Below are 23,149 nucleotides of genomic sequence, written 5' to 3' on the forward strand. Positions count from 1 at the left end.
AAATAATAATAATATTTATAACCTATTGTGGCAAGCCAAAACGATCGATAATTTTTTTTTGACCAAAAAAATCTATTTCTGTCTTTTTACGCATATAAAAAATAGGACAGTCACGATTACTGCATATAACTTCTTTAATTAATGATCCTTGACACCTTTGACATTCAGTCCAAAATTGATTGAATTTTTTTTCGAGTGTAGCTAATTTTTCAATGTGGTGTGTATACAAATCTGTTTCGTGTACTTTACAATTATTACATAAAGCGTTATATTCTACATCATCGGGTACTATTTTTCTTTTTAATAAAGGAATTTTACAATTTATACAAGTTGGATGTATTTGAAAAAATTGACTTAATGGTCCTACTCTACTTATTGGTAAACTCTTTTTTTGTGTATGCTCTCCTATTAATATATAAGATTCGGTTTTATCACCGAGAATAGGTTCAAATATTCTAATAAGTCGCTTACTTAATTGATGTTTTAAATAATAATCATAATCTAATGGAATATTATTTTCTAATACATATATTGGATCTTCAGCCCTTTCATAAATAGGACTTTTTTTAAATCCACATATAATAACGTATGGAATTCTATCGCCAAGTTTTGGAGCACTACCGGCATCTCTTTTTCTTAATTTGATGGCTAGCTCATTGTGAATTTGCTTTCCTTTATATTCTTCTGCTTTTTTTGTTAATTCCTTTGTAATAACTAATTGAGAGATGTCAATCTCATTACAAAGTAATTTTGATAGGGTTTGTTTGACAAAATTAAGGGCTTCTATTGGGTTTCTATCAATTAAGATTTCTTTCAGACAAGTATTTATGACCTTAGCCACGAGTGGGCAATTGTCTCTACGAATTGTTTCTAGCCCCTTGCAATCTATTTTATCATAAGTATTAGCATTTGTATAATAAAGACCAGCATATCTTTTTTTATTAATAAGCAAGTAAGGGAAATATATTTTTTCAAAATCAAGTTTGATTGGCTTGATAAAAGACTGAGTCACATGATTTGCCGCCTCCTTGCCCAAATTTATGGCCTCTTCTAAAGTTTCAACTCCAAAATTAATCATAACAGAATCGGTATCACCATATATAACTATAGCATTGTTATATTTTTCTTCAATTTGGTTTTTGGTAAGAGAAATCATCGTTCTTCCAAACGCCGTAACACTTTGTGATATATCTAAACACGGCAATTTACCAATTTGTGCGCCCGTAAAACCATAAACAGAATTAGCCAATATTTTATATGCCAGTTGTCTACCATCAAAGACTTTCTTTTCCATGGATCTTCTTCGTTTTTTAATGCAATTTTCGCCTTCTTACGAGCAATTAAAAACGATTCTAAAATTTCTGGAATTAATCCCTTGCGCTTATGACATTTTACAAAATAATTATTAGAAGGTGTAATGATATAATCGTCAGTTTTCAGAGCCATTTGATTAATATATCTTTTATCAATTAAGGTTGTATAACACAGATTATGTGCTATCATTATCGATGGATCTAATGATACAAAGTCTAAAGTAACGATTGGAACGTTATAATATCCTCTTTTTGGTTCAATAACTGTAGCTCCTTCATATTCAAAACTCTCCTTTTTATCAAACATCGGTAATACTAAATTCTGTTCTTTGGCTTTTCTTAGTATTTGTGAAAAAATTTTAATCTGTTGTCCTCTATTTATAACATATGATAAAGGAATGCCCGTTACGCGTGCCATTTCTATATAATTGACTACACACATCAATTTATTCAATAATTTTAAAGGAAGAATAGAATCTTTTCAAACAATATTCAGCCAGTCTTTTTCTAGTCTGATCATTACCATTTTGTAATTCAGAAATCATAGAATGATGAACATCTTCTTTTTGTTCGTTAAGAAAATGATAAGATACAGAATTTAAAGTATAAGACCGAAGTTTGTGTTCTTTTAGTATTATTGTTAAAAGGTCCATTAAACACCGTCCATCTATGTTAATGATTTTGTTATTTCTTTTTCCTGTTTGTTTGTTTTGGGTTATGGTATCTAATATTGTAGATTTTATTCCTTTTACCCTTCCTAAATGAGCAAATACTGGCAAGTTTAAATGCTTGGCGCGGTTAAGTAAATATGGTAAATCAAAATCATTAATATTATATCCAGTAATGATATCGGGGTCAATAAACAATAGGAATTTTGACCAATTTTCTAACATTTCTTTTTCTTCCTGAAATGAAAAAATTTTAGAGCCCACAATGGGAGCACAACTATTCAAAGTAAAAACAACACTTATAAATGGCTCAGTCTCTCCGTGCCGCGTAACAACATTTCCAATTTGTATGACCGGATATATTTCGGGTTCTGGAAATATTCCCCGTCTTCCCCCACACTCAATATCAAAAGATAATATTCTGAGTGGGGCAATAGACGCCCATTCTCCTTCGGGTTCATAAATAATTATTTTTTCCCACTTAAAAACGTTAACCTCTAATTGACAAGTAGTATTTTTAAAATTTGTCTCATTATTTTTTATTTCCCACTCACCAATAGGTAACTCGATCCAACAACAACCAGGCATCTGAACATCTGTCATAAATCTAAGTGTAAAATCAACATTTGATTCGTAAACCCGAAAGTGAGTGGGATGTTTATCTATCACTAACCCATTTTCAAGAATAATCTTAGCTATAGATATTAATTTTGGTAAAGCCACAGTAACTTTAAAAAAACACAATGATGACGATGATTTTTTTTTCTTGATATCCATATATACTTTGTTTAAACACCCTATCTACACTTAATACGTATTCCTTTAATTTAATTTGATCTTTTGTTTCATTCAAGTAGATTTTTCGATTCAGAGCCCTTTTTATTTGGTCTGAATATGAAACTTGTTTTTGTGAATCTAATAAATTCACAGAAACATATATATATAAGGAAAAAATCCAAATACATTACAACAAATAGTATTCCCTATATCATTTAATCCAAATAATCTTATTATGGGTACCTGCTGCTGCTGCATATTATAACCACCACATTCCTTTTTTCTTACCGGATAACCAATATAATAATCAATATCCATCTGCTGAAAACACAATTTATTTGTATTGGGAGTTGATAATGGTGCTGCTGGCCTATTCCATTCTTGGAGGAACCTATTTTTATTATCACCATTTTCAAAAAATTGCCGCAATTTGCTTATTTTACAACTAATTTTTAATTATATCTTATGAAAAACTATTAGACGTAATACCAATTTCATGTAAAGCCGTTTAAAAATAAACGGCTTATATATATATAAATATCTTTTAAATTACCAGGAAAATAAATTTATATTAAATTTGTAAATTGGGTACCTTTTTTGTTATACTAAAAAATGGCAACATATTATGCATTCCTTTTTAATAAAAAATGTTTACAAGAAGAACAAAACATAGATGATTATGATAGTATTACCTATTATATGTTAAAACCCAAAGACTTGGCCTCACGGATGACATATAATATAAAAAAACATGGCCACAAATTTGAAAGTATTATTATTTATTGTATAACTGATGTGATAAATTCGAAAGAATACGCTATTTTTCCTGAAGTCGGCTCATCTGGCAATTATTTCATGATGAGTGTTTATGGATTTATTAATATATTTTTAAAAGAAATTTATAAAGAAGATATTTACCAAGACGTAAAACGTATAATTGGTGTTTTCATCACCACAGAAGAAATTTATGATAAGGGTAAAATACCTCCACTTTATAATGCGGTCAATTTAGACGATGAAAAAGACGAATTAAAAAACGAATTTGAACGTGGATCGTTCGGGTCGTGTTCCGAGATTACAATTTACCAATATTTGTTGAAAAAACATTCAATAGCGACAAAAGAATTGAATGGTTTGAAAGAGGTGAAAAGGTTGATAATACAAAATAAAAATGATTTTATTATGCGGGTGGATCACAAAGTTATACCTTATATTAATAATCAAATGTTTGATGAAAAAAAAAGTATCTCTTAAAAAATAATCCTTTCGGTAGATATTTCATGATTTTCATGAAAACATAATAAAATATTATCATTGTCGATTTCATTAATATCATCATTCGTACGTGTAAACATTAAATTAGAAAAATTAATACGCCCGAATGATAGCAAAGTATTAAATTGAATATTAATATTATTTATTATTTCATCTATTAAATTTGCGTTAAAACAACATTTTGCATAAGAAATGTTAGAATAAGTATCCGAATTTAGACGACTTAACTCAACTAGCCTCTGCCTGTGTTGTTCGGTTACAGAATATTTAGAATGAGGAGAATTATTGGAAATGATAAAGGACAGGAAAAAAAGCTTCGAATTAGTATTATTTTCTTGTTGTTTTCTAAAAATTTCGAAAAGGGACACAAATAACATATAATCATCTAACCACGTTTTAGGATCTAGAAAAATTATAACAATGAAATTATTAATATAGTTACAATTCAGGTATTTTTCCAAGTTGTATAATTCGTCCTCTAGAAATAATTGTTTATTGTTTTTTTTTAGAAATGTTTATATATAAACCAAGATTTTCATCTATGTCCTTTAAAATCTTTCTTTTCTTTATTACTTTTTGGTTATTTATTATTAATATCAATGTTTTTTTGTTTTTATAAGAAGGATTATTATTATTTCGGGGTGTGGTATGAAAATAATGATTATATGTTGTAGTGTTGATATCATTATTGTTATTTTTTGGATAACAATAACAACAAATGGAAAAAAAAATTTAATATTAAAAAAAAACAAAGTATGATTATTTCTGAAATATTATTGTGGGTTATATTTATAATCTGTGTAGGACTTTTCTGTAATTTATTACAAAAACACTTATTTAAAAACCCTTTTGATGAATTATATCCTCCTATTGGTTTTTATTTCGCATCGCCTATATCAAATCAATATTCTGATCATTCATATTATAATGTATCGGTGTTTTCTAATGAAAATGAATTTACTCTTGATTTCATGATTCATATTATGCCATAAGATTTGTATTTCTTTTTGAATGATAATAAATTAATTTATCATCCCAAAGAAGAAGAGTTATCTGAAATGTGTGATCACGAATTTCGAAAAGCCTTTCTCGTTTTATTAGACAAAAAGGACGATGATTCAACCGATGTCATATATACTCAAAATATATGTCACAGAAAATTAGATTACTTAAAAAATTTATACAAAAATAAAATTTTTTACAAAACATTTGATAAACTACAGAATCCGGAAACGATAATAAATTTAATTTTGAATTTGGTAGAGAAGGGAAAAAGTTTCAGAAAAATTCTTAAACATGCCAACAGATAATAACTATTCACGGGAAAAAGAAGCAAAATTGTTAACTGAGCTAAAATATTCATCTTCACATGATATGTCAAAAATAATAACCGAAAATGGAGAGACTTTTATGCAATTAGATTCTATGTAGGAGTATTATGACTACAACAGTGGAACAAAAAAACAAATTGTTAATTTTGAAAAGGACGTCGAAATCATAAATTATTCTAATATTAAAATTGCCGACATTGATCATAATTCAAAGAGCAAACTACCGATTTCACCTTGTTTATTAAAATTATATTCAGGAAAAATAGTAGTTTTCATTCCTTATTGTGAATTAATTGATATTAGTCAAATTTAATTTGGAATATAATTCTAAAAATTTGATGGTAGATAGAACACAATTTCCGTTTTTATTTTTGGGTAAAATACAATTGTTGGAGAAACATATGTACGAGTGGTTTTTTTCGTATAATTTTCCTGATTTTGAGTAAGAAGTCTTAAAATGTTCATGAAAAGGACAATATACATTTCTAGTATCATTATTAATATCATTATTATCATTTTTCGTGTTGTTGTGCATATGTAAAATATTTTTACATTTCTGGGTAGCCGACGAAAAATCATTTGTTTTGTTGTTCTTGTAATGATTATTTTTCTTATTATTATTATTATTATTATTATTATTATTATTATTATTATTATTATTATTATTATTATTGTTATTTCTTGGAAACTGTTTTATTTTAAGTCTATAGAATTTTTCCTCGTCGACATATATTTCTTCTAATGAATAATTTCCCATTATTATTATGATGATGATGGCAACAAAGAAGAAGAAGAGTATAATAAGTATTTATTCCAATTTGCAGAACCCTTTATACTTAATCCTCAAATAACTTTTAATAACCTTTTTAAAATTTTCTGATGAATTTGAAATTATTTCATCATATTTTATATTTTCCAAATCAATGTGGGTTTTATTTGTTAGAGTATTAACAATTTTGTCATGATAGAACTCTATATCTTTAGGATGATATACCAATTCACCGATCATGACTACTGATGTATAAATTGAATCTTTGGGGTCTGGTATATTGTAAGTTGATAAAACGAAGGGCAGAAAAACACTTGGATTGATTATTATATATAAATTTATAACATTATTGGCGTCATCATAATTTAATATAAAATAATAATAACGTGAGGAATTATTATCCTTGTTTTCTTGATTGATTCTCAATTGTCCTATTATATCGAATTGTTTACCTTCTTTGTGATTGAAATATATTTTATTTATATTATTCGAAGAAAAACTATTCATTATATTTTTTTTCTTATTGTTTAATAAACTTTTCTCTTCTTCTATTATGAGGATATTTTTTTCGTTTTGGTTCATGAATTCATTTATTTTATCAACAACGCCCATATTAGGTCTCGTTGGGGAATAAAATATCCCATCAATATACGTTGACATTTTTTAAATTTAATTAAAAAATGGCAGAAAAATCATATGTATACGAATTCAATACAACACCACATCATATTACTGAACGTTTTAAAAAAATATTTGAAGAAAAAACCTACAATACAATAATATTAGGTATAAACAGATTTTACGTATGTCCTATAAATATACCAAAACATATGTTAGAAAACAAAAACAAAGAGGATTTTTTAAATTATGGTAGTATTAAAAAAATCTATTATATATTAGAGGAAAACGAACGAGACACGAGTATTATAACTGTCATGTTTAAAACCGACCAACATTTTATAAATTTATATTTAGTATTTAATAATAACATCATTGATTATAAGAGAAGTTACATAATCATGGGACAAGACCCCTCCTTAAATATATCTCTAATGATTCCTTCCCTTCTCTCAAAAGATGATGATTGGAAAACGTTATTTTATGGTGTTTTTTTGGAGGATGGGATTCATATAATGTCTCCTTATTTATTCCAAGAATTTTTCAGAGAATATACAAATAAAGTAAATAAGAATATATTGTATTTTAATGTAAGAAATACAAAAGGAATAATGAAAATGTTATATTCTGACATAGTACCTATTCCATACATCCCTTATTTTTATTACCTGGTTTGTCACGCAGAAATGGAATATATTTTACAAAAAGATGAACCAGAAGAAGATGACCCATAAATTAATATTGTTAATAATACTCATAAAAATGGTAGAAACTGAAACCAAAAAATGTTTTTATATATATATTATATATATATAAAGTGGATACATAAAACACTTGGGTCAGTTGGCCAATTATTTTAATAATCAACTAAAAAAGAAAATATGTCAAATAAAACTCAATTATATGGATTATGGGATTCGCGTTTGTACCCATCAACAGAATACCATCGTCTTGTTATATATTCTAAATTTTGTGATAATATTATGAACGCTTCAAGTGGATGTTCGGAATGTATCGAAAATTTGTGTTCAGTACAAATTTTATCTCTTATTGAACAAATTGCAACGTGGGCAGTAACTGATGGAGGTAAATTTACAAATGGGAAACAATATCTAGAATCAATAGACACTAACACGAAAGATACAGAAGGAAAACCAATATTTCTGTTATTTATTTCTATAGCTAAAATCATGCCACATGAAATGGCAAATATATTCATGCCCTTGAACCAAAAAATTAATTTTCATATATTATTTGATACATTTTCCCCTTTGGTTATTGCTAAAACATTAGACAACCTTTCTCATTGTTATCAAGGTTTATTATACGATTATTTTTTTAGACACTCGTGGGAGGTTAGGTTTCGTATAAACAGACTTAACATAACAGAATGGTATATTAATCCCCATCGCGTATTTTATGATATCAATTTATGTTATGAGCTAATAGAGCGATTAATGTATGAAATACGTAAATTGAAATTACCCGCTATTATTGGATGTTTTGAGCCAATTTTAAATCCAATAGCATTTTGTTTAGAGTGGATGATTGATGGATTTTTTCATGTCATAGGGCCTTGTATTTTAGATGGAACTCGTGATTATAATTTTTTGAAAGTAAATGGGGCATTAATGCGTGGCCTTATAGATGTTACTACACAGATAGATATTGATCCAAACACAAAGACATCCTTTTTAGCTTTTTTGGGATATTTATCAGATGCAAATATTGAGCAGGTTATTACTAACTGGTTACCAATATTTTCCCAAACAAATCAAAATAATTTTGATCATTGCTCTGAGGTGTTAGAAATGTTGGTCGAAAATGTTATTCATGAAGGAAATTAGGCACCTCTTATTTGTGAAAACAAAGAAGATATAGTTGATAGTTTTGAATATTTTTCTGAAAATAAGTGGTTGTGTATGTATTTAAATTCGAACAAAATGTCAACCACCACCCTTGAAATGGCTAAGGTGGCCATATGGAACGAGCATTGGAGATTATTCAGCCACGTATTAGAAGATGGGAATTTTAGTCCAGGAATTATAAAACATTTAGCAGTATTTTCAAGTAATAAAGTTATTGGAATTGAGAAACTATTGAATAAATATCATACGTGGTTACCAAAAACGCCAGTGATACCGGAAGGATTAACTTTATTGCAATATTGTATTAACCCTGGATAGGTACGGTGGGTCGTTTGCGACCCCGAGCGTCAAAAAAAAACAGGTTTTTCTCACGTGACTCACCCCTGTGACTGAATTTGTGGGTGATCGACCTGCAGGAGGTGTCTCCCCTACACGCTCTAGTAGTGTCCAGATGTGCATTGCTGTAGCTGTACTCCTTCCCCGATTTCTGAGACGCGTCGGGGTCGTTCGCGTCCGAGTTTACCCTTCTGAGGTAGTTTTCATAATTATCAAAGTTATTACGTATTATGAAATTGTCGTAGAATGGTGCAACTTGTATAGGTTATCAGTTGTGGAAAGTCTTGGTGGATTGTTTGGCTACCATGTGCATGTTTTTTTTTTTAGTTAAAATGTTGTTCATCACCACGAGGACCATTTTACCGCGAGTGCCCCTTTTTCATTTTTTTTCATTTTTTTGCCAAGTCATTTTTCCGTAAGATATTGCCAAATAGTGTCGTAAAACTTTTGCTTGTTTAGTGTTGGAAAGTGTGTCTAGATGATCTGGCTACCCATGCATGACTTTGTTTTTGTCAGATACGACGTAGTTATTGGTATATTGGGTATTTAACTGCGGTTACCAATTTCTGTTTTTTTTCAATATTTGTAAAAATTACTACGTAGTAAGGAATTGCCGTATATTATTCATTTTTTTTTCATGTTTATGTGTTAGAAAGTGTGCCTTGATGCTTGGGCTAACACGTGCATGTCTTTTTTTTTTATCTGAGATGTCGTATATTAGAATGTCGGGCATTTTACCGCGAGTGTCCCTTTTTAATTTTTTCTAATTTTTTTGCCAAGTCATTTTTCCGTAAGATATTGCGAAATAGTGTCGTAAAACTTTTGCTTTTTTAATGTTGGAAAGTGTGTCTAGATGATCTGGCTACCCATGCGTGATTTTGTTTTTGTCAGATACGACGTAGTTATTGGTATATTGGGTATTTAACTGCGGTTGCCAATTTCTGTTTTTTTTTCAATATTTGTAAAAATTTACTACGTAGTAAGGAATTGCCGTATATTATTGATTTTTTTTTCATGTTTATGTGTTAGAAAGTGTGCCTTGATGGTTGGGCTAACACGTGCATGTCTTTTTTTTTTATCTGAGATGCCGTATATTAGAATGTTGGGCATTTTTCCGCGAGTGCCCCTTTTTATTTGTTTTGCATTTTTTTGCTTAGTCATGTTACCGTAAGGAATTGGCAAGTAGTGTCGCAAAACTTATATTTTTATAGTGTTGGAAAGTGTTTCTAGATGATCTGGCTACCCATGCCTATTTTTTTTTTAGCCAGATATGGCGTATATATAAGTATGTGTTCGATTTTCCTGTGATTGCCATTTTTTCGTTTTTTCCCATTTCTTTCAAAATTACTACGTACTAAGGAACTATCACAGAGTAATATTTCATTTATATGTTTATTTGTCGGAAAATATGCCTTGATGGTTTGCCTAGCACGTGGCTGAAATTTTTTTTTTCTGAAATGCCGTATATTAGAATGGCCATTTTTCCACGAGTGCCCCTTTTTATTTGTTTTGCATTTTTTTGCTTAGTCATGTTACCGTAAGGAATTGGCAAGTAGTGTCGCAAAACTTATATTTTTATAGTGTTGGAAAGTGTTTCTAGATGATCTGGCTACCCATGCCTATCTTTTTTTTATCCAGATATGGCGTATATATAGGTATGTGTTCGATTTTCCGGTGATTGCCATTTTTTCGTTTTTTCCCAATTCTTTCAAAATTACTACGTACTAAGGAACTATCACAGAGTAATGATTCCTCTAGATGTTTATTTGTCGGAAAATTTTGTTTACTTTTTTTTTGATTGAATATCATCAAATTTTTTTAGCTAAAATTTCGATTTTATTTCCCTTTAAAAAAAATTTTTTGGGTCAGAATTTTAATTTTATAATCGTAAAATAATCGACAATTATCCAGCAACCCACCATACAATTTTTATGCATATCCAATAATAATTAGATTAGTAAATAACACCTTGAAATTGACATACCCTTCCTACATTTCAAGTGGCAGATTAGGGAGTCTGAGTCAGTGTGGTTGGCGGCCATTTTGTGGACATATCCGAAGCGTAAGCTGCCCTATCTATATATATTCTTGTTCCCTATAGAATTTGTGATATTTTGGTATATTTTTACCTGCATAAATATCATATTATATATTAAATATATGTATTTTTTTACGAAATTTCCAAGTACTCAAAAAATTACCTTTAGATATGGCCCCTGATATAAATGTAATTTACAAAATAATGATTTTTTTACATATTTCTATTTTAGGATAACATATGTTTATTCCCTAAAAAAATTAGCCACTTCCTATTTCATTTGGGTACCCAAAAAAATTCATGAAATTTGGACAATTTTTTTTGGCCAAAAAAAGTTACCCTTTTTTTCTCATTTCAGATCTTCACCTCCATGGGTCTGACTTCATCCAAAATACATCAAGATGTGTCCTAAACATTCAAGAATCAATTCCTAAAAGGATTTGTGTATATATGTATAAACTTTTTTTTTATGAATTTTTATGTCAGGTCTTTTTTTTTTCTACTTAATTTTTTAAACTATATATAATTATAAATATTTTTTCTGCAGATAAGTAGTATTTATCTTTACAGTTGTTTTAAGCATTCATTGAAGTTTTTTTTTGGCAAAAGAAAAAAGGAGGTTACTGCAAAAACTGATTTTTCAAGAATTTTTTTTGGCGTCGGGGTCGTTCGCGTCCGAGTATACCCTTAAAGGGGTGTCCGAGGACCGTACCTATCCAGGGTTAAAAATGAGGTTAGTAATTTTTATCAAATATTAAAACTAATCCATATAAAAAATAATTTGAATTTTCCTGGTTTAGATGGGCTAACTCCCATTATGACCGCCTGTTGTGTTAAAAAAAAAAATTATTTTCAACTTTTATTAAAAGCTGGGGCCTCTTGTTTTCTAAAATCTTCCACATTAAATCAAACAATATTTCATAGGATTGCTCCAGCAAAGGGTAATAAAAAGTTACTATTAATATTGAAAGATTGGCAAGATAGAAATCCGCTTATGTTGCTTCCAGATATAGAAATTAGACAACGCGATGGAAATTTGACGACACTACAACTAGCATTACTCTTAAAACGCAACGATGTTGCCAGGCTTTTAATATCTCTGTTTCATAGCTCACCCACGAGTTTATTTGGTAATTCCAGCATATTTAATACGGCTGACATGATGTTTCTTTATAATAATGCTACAGGATTACAAATAATCAAATCAGTATCATCATCGTTCATTCCCAATTTAACACGAATATATGGTTCATATTTGGATGGGACAATAGAACGCCCAACCAATATGGAAACGTGGCCAGTGTTTATAATTCCATGTGAATACATTTTGACAACATATGATTTTCCAATGTCCCCAAACGAAGAATCAATCCGTCTTGCTTTGTGGGGTTTAAGTGATAAACAAGATAGTGAATGGGTAACCAATGGGGAAATAGAAGGAAAAATAGAAAGTTGTCCAATTTGTTTAGATGACATGAAAAAGTATTTTATAACAGAGTGTGGTCACAAGTTCCATCCATTTTGTTTATCTCGTTACTTTTCTTTTAATAAAATTTGTCCAGTATGTAGATATGATAAAATAATAAATCTTCCTGTTGTTTGCAATCAGAATAAATATCCCGCCAAACCACCCCCATCACTGTTAAACGAAAGACTATTAGTTAACCCCACCTCAACTAACACAATATTACCTTATAGAATTCTTTATAATACAGTTCATTTTTGTAATAGTTATAAATTTATCCCACCTTTTATTTGTGGACATATTTTTGAATGCTATTTCCTTGTACATCAAGAATGGGTATCTGAAACTAAATATTTTAAATAAGAAATATATATTTGTGGTACATGTTATATACATACCTCGTTATATTTCAAACAAAAATATAACAATGAGGAAAAAATATGTTTACAACTTTAGCTTGGTAACTCCAGAGATTTTGGGGTTTGTTTTAATTAGTAATAATAATACATTAACGGACCTGGGAATAAAAATATTGTCAGCGTATGCGGCGCATAAATTTTCCATGAAATGTAATAATGGATATTTTTATAAAGTATCAAAATTAGAAAATGAAAAACTATTGACTGAAAGAAAATCATTAAAACAGGTAATTTTAACCTTTGATGTTATATTGGTAGAGATGAATGAAGAAGATAAAATGAATTTGATTGTTAGAGAAAATGAACAAACAATGATGATGGTATCACAAGAAAGAGAATAAAGAAGATTTATTAATGAGAACCACCCATTATTAATAAAAAAATTTAAGGGGTCGTGTAATGATCTTTCGTGTATGACGTTCTATAGCCGAGAAATAGAAATCCTATTTGATAATTATCGTTTGTGTATCAATCCAAAAAAAAAAAAAACGTATAATATTCAATATAAGAAAATGAGAGGAAAAAAGGAAAATTTTGTACGAAATATATTGACTCGTGAAATGTTATATATAAACGATGAGGGTCCCGTGTATAAAGAACCTTGTTTCATTATATTGGTAAATAATAACAGTATCATAGGTTTAGCTTCCTTTTTAGAATGTAATAACTTTGCTGTAAAGACACTTTATATTGAACAAGGCCCCATAAAATTATATCAGCGAGTACAACCCGACAATTATGCACAATCCTATCCATTTATTTTAGAGTACGAAGAAAGTTATGTGAATAAACAAACTTCTGATATATTGACTTATTTTGCTATGTGTTGGAGATTAAATGCTTCTGTTTCTAAAAATGTAAACAAAATTAATAATGTATTAGATAACTACATATCTGCATCCGCACCATGTAATTAATGAAACCACAATAAAAAAATCTAATATATTCATGAAATTTAATGGTATTCCCGCTACATCAAAATTTTACACTTATCATTTTGTTATAAACAATGCAATGATGAGTGAATCTTATGAGCACTGTATACCCGATAATATAGTTTATATATTAAAAGATTACATATTTTTAGTTGAATGTAATTTATATAAAACTAAAAATCGTTGCGTCATCCCAAAACCCAAACCTATGGTTATTATTGATATTCAAACAAATGCATTTATAGCAGAAGATAGAATGAAAATTATTCAAGACTTAAGAAATTCCATAGCTTCTTATTTATATGATTACTTTATATTTTTTCAAGGAGAGACGTGTAAAGGGATTTCTTTATGTGGATCTTTACAACCAAAAAATCAGGTAAAAAAGATGATCGATAAGAATATTTACGAAGTAAAATTAGATGCTTCTTCATCATCAAACGAAATTTCTGATATTATTAGGGAACACCCAGATAAATATAAACCAAACAGTAGTTATATGATTAACATTATACGGGCACTCCAAAAAATGAATTGAAGTGTGTTAATTAATAAATAGACGAAGAAAAATTATTAAATGATGTATAATAAAACACACACACATATATATATATTTTAAGAAATTGCATAAATGACATATATTTTAGATACTAAATGGTAATAAATATCATTATTAAAATACAACAAAATCCATCATGTTTTTACATTTGCTAGTATTGAAATTTTTAATTATATGGTTAATTTGAATTAATCTATTGATATTTTCTTTTAAATTTTTCGGTAAAAGCCAAATATTTTCATGTGACAATTGAAGAAGACATAGATATTCTAACGTTTGGGGCCTTTTAAACAACTCTCGTTCATTTTCATCCAGGAATTCATAAATTGTATTTGTATTATGGTGAATTTCCCAATTCCAACAATAACTATTATTATTTGACGAAAAAATATTAGCAAATGTATTAAAGTGGGGTGTTATAAACATTTTACCACATATAAGCGGATAATCATGACTTAAAACTTTTTCAATAGTATTAACATTCAAATTTATCTAAAGGTTTAAATTATCAATATATTTTGACCGGAAAGACAATATGTAATTAGTCTCTTTGTACCGTACGTCATTATTGTCGTTTAGGTAGTTTGAATCGAAATCAATAAAGTATAATCGATCAATTTGACTAGTTGTTAATTTTGATAAATTTATATTACTCTTCATTTCCCAAGGAATGACTATTTCATCAAAATAAAATATATAATTAAAGATTTGAAGATTTATATAATTGGATAGATCTCTAATTTCTATTATATCCGTATACAAACTTTTGAATTCGTTACAATAAGTATTATCGATATTCATTATTTATATATGTTTAGATTTTAAATAGATAACAGAAACTAATCTAAACTTCTTGTATAAATACCAAAAATTGTAAAATAAAATAAAAATTTTTTTAGATTATTTTGGTTGTTCATTATAAATTGTAACAACACAAAATACAACAGAACAGCAAACTATAAAGGATATAAATACAATATATATATATATATATATATATATATATATGAGAAAATGCAGTAATAACAAGACTATCCAAAGAAACAGCTCTCCTATTTTGACTTATAAAGTTAAGTTTTGTTTATATTTATGGCCATTTTTATCACTTAATATATATATGAAAAAAAATTCCAACCTAAAATTAAAAAATGTCATGATGGCCCAAAATAATAATAATAATAATAATAATAATAATAATAATAATAATAATAATAATAATAATAATAATAATAATAATAATAATAATATCGATTATATGATTCAGGCCCCATTTAACCAAACAAGAATAAAATTATATAGTATACTTATATACTACCAAAATTTCTTAATATACTTTCAGAAATTTTATGAGACAATAATGAAGCCGGTAAAACATATATCATATAGTATAAATTATTCTCCTTACTATAAAACTCCTATACTCCCTATAAAAAATATGCAATTTTTCAAAGCTTTTAATCGATCTAAATATCCCCCAAATACCTTAATTGTATTAGAAAATTTTTATCCTCATCTTCGAGCGATAAAATTAATAATTGAATCTATTATTGATAATGAAAGTAGATTATCTAAATATAGAAAACATTTAAAACATAAAATTACACGCGCAATTCAAATTCAAAATAATTTTAGGCAATTATACCGATATTTTTTAAATATAATTCATTCAAATGGAAACGAGTATGATAAAGATTATCAAAAGGTATTATATAGTTTCATTTCTCAAGTTGAAATATAAGCAGTAAATGTGTTATTTTATTATATCTAAAAAATATGAATACAACAACATATAATAGTAAAGATAATTATGGAATATATAATCAAAGTCCATATCAATATACTCAACTTCAACAACCACCATAACATCAGATATCACCATTTAATAACAACAACAACAACAACAACACCACCACCACCACCGTCGATAACAATCCGGTTCTGATACCACAATCATCTATTCCTTCTGCTGCTACTGTAATTCCGCAAGCACAAGCACAAGGTAATACTAATAATAATTACCACCACCAACAACAACAACAACAAAAACAACAACAACCTTTTCTAAATCCTAATAATCTACCTACAAATTTTGGTGATGGAAAAAATCCACAAAAAGAAAAAATGAACGAAGAAGTTTTGAATACATTAATAGAGAATTTATCTACTCCCGAATTAAAAAGTTTAACACAAGACTTGGAAAAAACGATAGATTCGCTTAGCGAAGAGTGTATATTTAGTCATTTACTATATGAAATCTTTGATAATGGTATAGAATTTGATATAACAAGTCAAATTAAACAAATATATACAGATCATTTAAATAGAAAAATAAATGAGTGCCATGAAAGGGTATTTGAAAGCTTTTGTGCGCCTTGTACTTATCTAAAACTTGGTTTGCTATATGAAAATATTGAAAAACCACTTCAACATACATCCTGTAATATGAATCCAACGAGGCATGGATATGAAAAGTTTAATATGGGTCCATTTATCCATGGTCGATCCATTTTTCGAATAAACTCTAAGCTGTATCCACCAGAGAATACTGGTTTTTCTGAAACCATTGCATTTCCTCCCGGGGTTTTAATATTTCCAAATAGTAAAATCTTAATGCAAATATTAGCAATGAATCATAATAGAATTTGTAATGGAGTTAAAGTCTGTATGATAAATTCTAGCGAAGAACAAATATCAAATGGAAAAGTTCTTTCATAGTTTTTAGCCAGAAATAATACATTAGGATGTGGATATTATGTAAGAGATAAAAATGTTAATATAAGAGATTTAAATAAAAGAAAAAATACCCACCAAAATAAAAAGAGTAAAATAGAGAATAACAATATTGGAATAATACCAGAATTAAAACAGTTTTTAGATGAATATAACAACAAATCTGATGCCGAAAGTGATGTTGATAATACCAGTAGTAGTAGTAGTAGTAGTAGTAGTAGTAGTAGTAGTTCTAAACGCAAACATAAAAGGAAAATAAATCTTGGACCATTTAAAACTAATTCTTAGAGTAGCAGTAGTAGTGATGATGATAATGATGATGATGATAATAACAATCCTTATAATTTATATATAAAATCAGTTGATAGTGATGATAATTTTGATATTGATAATATTTTCTAGAACGGAGAACCCCTGAAATATGTTTTACCGGGATATAATCCTCAAGATCCTAGAGATATTTGTATGAGAGTATTCGATTTAAATACCGTACTTATTTCGTTCATTCGAACCATGATGAATATTCAAGGACAGTCAGATAAAAACCACGAAAGGATTATAATGACTATTAATGAGGATAAAAGCAACAACACCTTAAAATATTTAGACAAAAAGCCACACTTTCTTTCTAATAACAGGTTATTGTGCCACACATTACATGATATTGTAAGTTTAGCTTTTCTTAATGAAGTACACCAAGAAAATTTAATGGAAATTCCTCCCTTTAATGGGCAGTGCCTTTTAGCTCCATCGAATATTTTGTTTGTAAACAAGCATGGAAATGCAATTATGGTTTCTAATTCTTTGAATCAACCCAGTGATTGTTCTGCATATAATTTTCTCATAAAGCTTATGGATGAATCATATATAAATGATAAATTAATTTCTACTGCTTCAAATACAAATTTGACACACAATGGAAATGTTCCTAGGGCTAAATTAACACCAAGTACTATTGGTAATATATATAATAATATGAAAATTGTAGATGAACAAGTTAGTAGTAATAAGTACCACAAAAGTAAAATTTTTGAAAAAGAAAAAGAAAAATATATCGAATTTATAAATAAACATTCTGATATGTTTAATGATATACACAATAAATTGAAAAATTCAGCTTATATATTTGTTAATTACTTCTGTGAATTTTATGATGATTTCAATGAAAAGGTTGAGTTTAAGGATCATGAATTTGCCTTTGATGTTGCTAGGAAGTTTTATCCACAATTAATATTAAATGCAAAAAATAATAAAAAACAATATACTTTAGATTTTTCAGTAAAAAATGGGGAAAGACAAATAATAGACAATTCTATTCCAAACATCGTTTACGTAAAAAACCTAGGTTTTGTTACGTTAACAAATATATACAATGGAGCGCCCCTAGTTCTAAAAAACTCTGTAGTTTATATTCAAAATTTGTACAACCGATTCACCAAAAACAAAAATGCTCTATATTTAGAAGCACCTGGTATGTGTTCTAAAAAGAGGACCAAGGGAATGATAACACACGGTCAAAAGGATGATGAGGATGATGATGATAATTTTACAATGCATACTAGAGGAGAAATGGTGACTAATATGCCCCTAAAAAATAAACCGTCTGATGATGTAATTAATATGTTTGGCGAAGAATCTGATTTTGATTATCTGGGACATATTCGACGGAAAGATTGTACAGGACCCAGTATCCATGATTACATATCAAAGTATTCTACTGATAATTCGAATTGTTTACGGCCATTTTAATGACATTTTGGTTATTTTCAAAACAATAGCACATATAAAGTACATATATATATTTATGTATATTAAAGTTTATGTTAGATAACTAAAATACTGATTACCTGGTTATTGTGGGTTTCCTCTTTAAATTTTATTATTATTATTATTATATAAAAATTTAATTAACAACTTATAATAATTTTTTGTCACACCTTAAACATAAATTAGCAAAAACTTTTAAACGTTTAAATACAAGTATATATATTATCGTTCATTTTTTTTTATTTATTATTGTCGGCGACTAAGGAAAGTATTGAGATATAACATATTTTCTAAGCAAATTAAAAAATAAACTATGGAAAAATATAATCTATTCAATAAAAGTTTAGAAGGTGGTGTTGAATCTGAAGCAAAACTAACTCGTATCATATTTCAAGAATTATTGAAAAAAATTTTAAACGATGAATCTACAGAGAATTCTACTTTGAAAAATATAACAAAACGCATTTTTGATTGCAATAACATAGATTCTTTATCAAATGTTGATATTTTCAACAACACAAAGAAAATACTTTTACTGAAAAAATATATTGCCGATGATGATTTTAATATAACAACATTTGTTCTTCAGACTTTACGGGAAGTTTTTGGTAAGGTTCAGAATGTTCCAATATCAAACTCAAAATACCCACAGATGATTCAAGCAATTGGACATATAAACCGCAATATGAAAGCTATGTTGCATAAAGTATCAGTTTTGAGGGACCAAAATTTGGATAAATTAACTAAACTTGCTGAATTATTAAATAATAAGAAATCTACAAACACTTTAACAGACGAATTAACACCCATAGATAATAAAGATTTGATTATTAATATGGTATTTTGTTCGTTGTTTAATATAGGTTTTCATTTTATTACCGATATGTTATTTAAGCAAATGGCTATATCTAATAAAGATAACCACCAGGATTCTACGATACTTGATTTTTTAAGCGAAAAATACTCGGATAATAATGTTATCTTTACAGGACACCCCCAAATGAAAGTTGATAATAATGTTAATTATCTTTCGGAAAATTCTAAGAATGCTAATATTATTACAATCAATGATAATTGCAATAAAAACAAAGATTTCCTCTCTGATAGGGAAATATCAAAAAATCTAGAAAAAATTAACAACAATAATAACAAAATGGGATATAATAATGTTATTAATGATAATGATGATCAATTTGAAATTAAGAATAATAAAACGAAAATTAGTAAGGAAAATTATAACCTTAAATTAACAAATGGTTTTTTTATTGAACTCGGTCATGCAAAATAGTAATGATAACTATACCAAAGAAAAAAAAAGAAGAAGAAGAAGAAGAAGAAGAAGAAGAAGAAGAAGAAGAAGAAGAAGAAGGAATTGTTCAAGAAAAGGAGGAACTTCATGATGATAAGATGGACGATAAAATATTTATCAATGGAAATTCCAGTGATGACCAAGAAACGGAAAAATATTTTGATAAAGAAATTTGTTGCAGACAACGAAAAAAAAACAGCGACAATAATGCTAGTTATATAATAGAAAATAGCAAAACTTTTATTTCATATAAGCGGGGAGGAGAAGCTACGTATAATGACTTTAATAATGATACAGAGAAGAAAGAAAACGTAAAAGAGTTTAATGATCACGCACCACAAAAAAACAGTTTTTCCGATGATAATATCCCCATCACTAAAGATTTTGATCATGATAATGCTAACTTTATCATAAAGGATAATTATACATCACGGGAAACCCATTTTTCTGAGGATAATGCTACTACTATCAATAATAAGGAAGACGAAGATGACGAAGGAAAAAAAGAAGACTCTGACAACGACAAAGTATTTGTCGACGATGATAGTGATAATGCTAACTTTATCATAAAGGATAATTATACATCACGGGAAACTCATTTTTCTGAGGATAATACTACCACTATCAATAATAAGGAAGATGAAGGAAAAAAAGAAGACTCGGATGATGATGATGATGATGATGACGATGATGATGATGATGACGATGAATTGGGTGATGATGAAGTATTTATCAACGAAAACAATAGCAACAATAAGAAGAGAAAAGGTAGCTTTGAAATATTTCAATATAAAAGAATCCGTTTAGGAGCCAACAATGAAAATAATGATAATGATAATAATAGTACTAGTATTTTTAAAGAAAAAGATCATTTTAATATACATGAAAATAAATACATGCCAATTGACAATGATAACGAAAATGAATATAAGGATTATCACGATGAAAATTAAAAATTAATCATTAACAAAGAAGGAAATATTGATATTGAAATAAAAAAAGATAAACCCATTTTATCTATAAATCAAAACAAATTTAATTTATCCCCAGAAATATTAACACCTTATAATCAAAGTAATATATTATTTAGATAAAATATATATAAACCAATCCTTGACAGACATAAATTACACTACGGAATTTGTAAGCCACCCGTCTGTTGGTTTATTTGTGTTTGGGGTAATATATTTGAGTCCTACATAAATCAAAATAGCAAAAAACAAAACGAGAAATATTGCTAACATTATTTTATTGAAAGACTTTATGCAAAATAAACATTTATGTAGGCTATCCATTTTAGTAATTATGTAACGCACTCGTCTGTTGGTTTATTTATATTTTTTTGGTTTATTTTAAATAAATATTTTTATACAAAAATATTCGTTATCATTATTAATTTAGTTAAAATTACTTTAAAATAAATTAAAATATATTTATTAATAAATATATGATTAAAAAACTTTATGTATATATGATATATCATTTTCTCATATCTAATTATTTCCAATCTAACGGACCAATGTATAGAAAACTTTCTATATTATTATTATTGTTACTTTTATTTTTTTTAAATTCAAGTAGAGCACAAGTTGAATTTGAAACACAACATAATATATCCCCGCTTCATGTATATTTTGGAGATTATATCAATGAAAATGAAAGGCGGTTTATATATTATAAAATCAACTTTAATAAAATATACATGGATATTTTATTTGTTAAAAAAAATGTAATGATGAAAAACTAACTAATTATATATTACCAATAATTCACAATTTTGAAACATTTTTTGAGGTTGTTCATCAACACAAACCTTTTCGTTTATATTACAATAATTTTACTTGTTATACTTATTTTTCCTCGTTGGTTTATAGTTTACCAGATTTATATAATGAGTGGGAAAGATTTATGAAAAGCGCATATATATTGGATATAGATTTGAATTTAATCTATAAAATTAACAATACTTTAAATGCCATCAAGAAAATAATTACTCGTTCAGAGCCCAATCCATTATCCTACCCCGACCATCTACCTTATGAATTGAAACTTCCTACAAACGCCATGCCTTTTCCTATAAGGGTAATTGCTTTAAAAAAAGGAAAATATTTTGTAGAGTATGAATTATATAGTTATTACCCACTTTTGATGCCATTATTATTTCCATTGCCATTACAAAATCCTCCGCCGTATAATACTATGTTCGCTTTACAAAAAAACGAAAATAATTCGTTTTATTTGGCCAAATCAATATCGACTACTTTCATTCTTTCAACTATTATAGATTTGGTGGACATAGAAAATTGTAATATAACTAATGGTATATGTTTTTTATGTGGACTCAATAATTTTATCATCAAAGAAAATCAGACGGGTAATTTTACAAATTCTTTTAATGATTTACTTATTCTACACACGAACCCAAATTTAAAGAATAAGACATTAAATGGTAACTGCAATAATAATTGGTGTTGGTTATATCTGAAAACATTGAATTGTTTTTCTATAATAAATCCACAACGTGTTCAGTATTTTCATATGAAGATAATTCATCCAAAAAATCTACAACAGAACACGATGTTGTATATAACAAAGATGTAATTAATACTAAATGTTTTTTTTACACAAAACCACAATATGTTTAATTGTATTAAATGTCATATTACTTTCATCAATTCTTACTTTCACTATATATTATCAATATTCTAAAAACACGAATAAAAGTTTTAAATATTATACAACCGAATATACAAACAAAGTTGACAGAGAAAGTATTGTTACTTTACCCAATATTCAACAAATAAATGATTTTTCAGAGAAAAATAGACTTTATATTATTAATTTAATAAATTTCACTGTTCATTATAACATGTTTGCTATTTTTATAAGAAAATCATTTTACAGGGTGCTAGATAATCCAATATTAAATATTTTTTTGTGGATTATTCTTATGAAAACTAGTTTTTTTTTAA

The 23,149-nt window shown here is 27.7% G+C and overlaps 1 protein-coding gene across 1 annotated transcript; it reads right to left on the bottom strand.

Annotated features, from left to right (window-relative positions):
* Positions 1-22: 22 nt before the first annotated feature.
* Positions 23-16,935, bottom strand: LOC137636355 (DNA polymerase delta catalytic subunit-like). The gene is given in 6 exon segments (XM_068368767.1): positions 23-1,290; positions 1,293-1,794; positions 1,796-2,740; positions 2,742-2,801; positions 3,002-3,079; positions 16,804-16,935. Coding segments are annotated over 6 exon segments (2,985 nt in total).
* Between the last annotated feature and the right edge of the window lie 6,214 nt (positions 16,936-23,149).

Source organism: Palaemon carinicauda, unplaced genomic scaffold, assembly GCF_036898095.1.
Source record: "Palaemon carinicauda isolate YSFRI2023 unplaced genomic scaffold, ASM3689809v2 scaffold279, whole genome shotgun sequence".
NCBI lineage: Eukaryota > Metazoa > Arthropoda > Malacostraca > Decapoda > Palaemonidae > Palaemon > Palaemon carinicauda.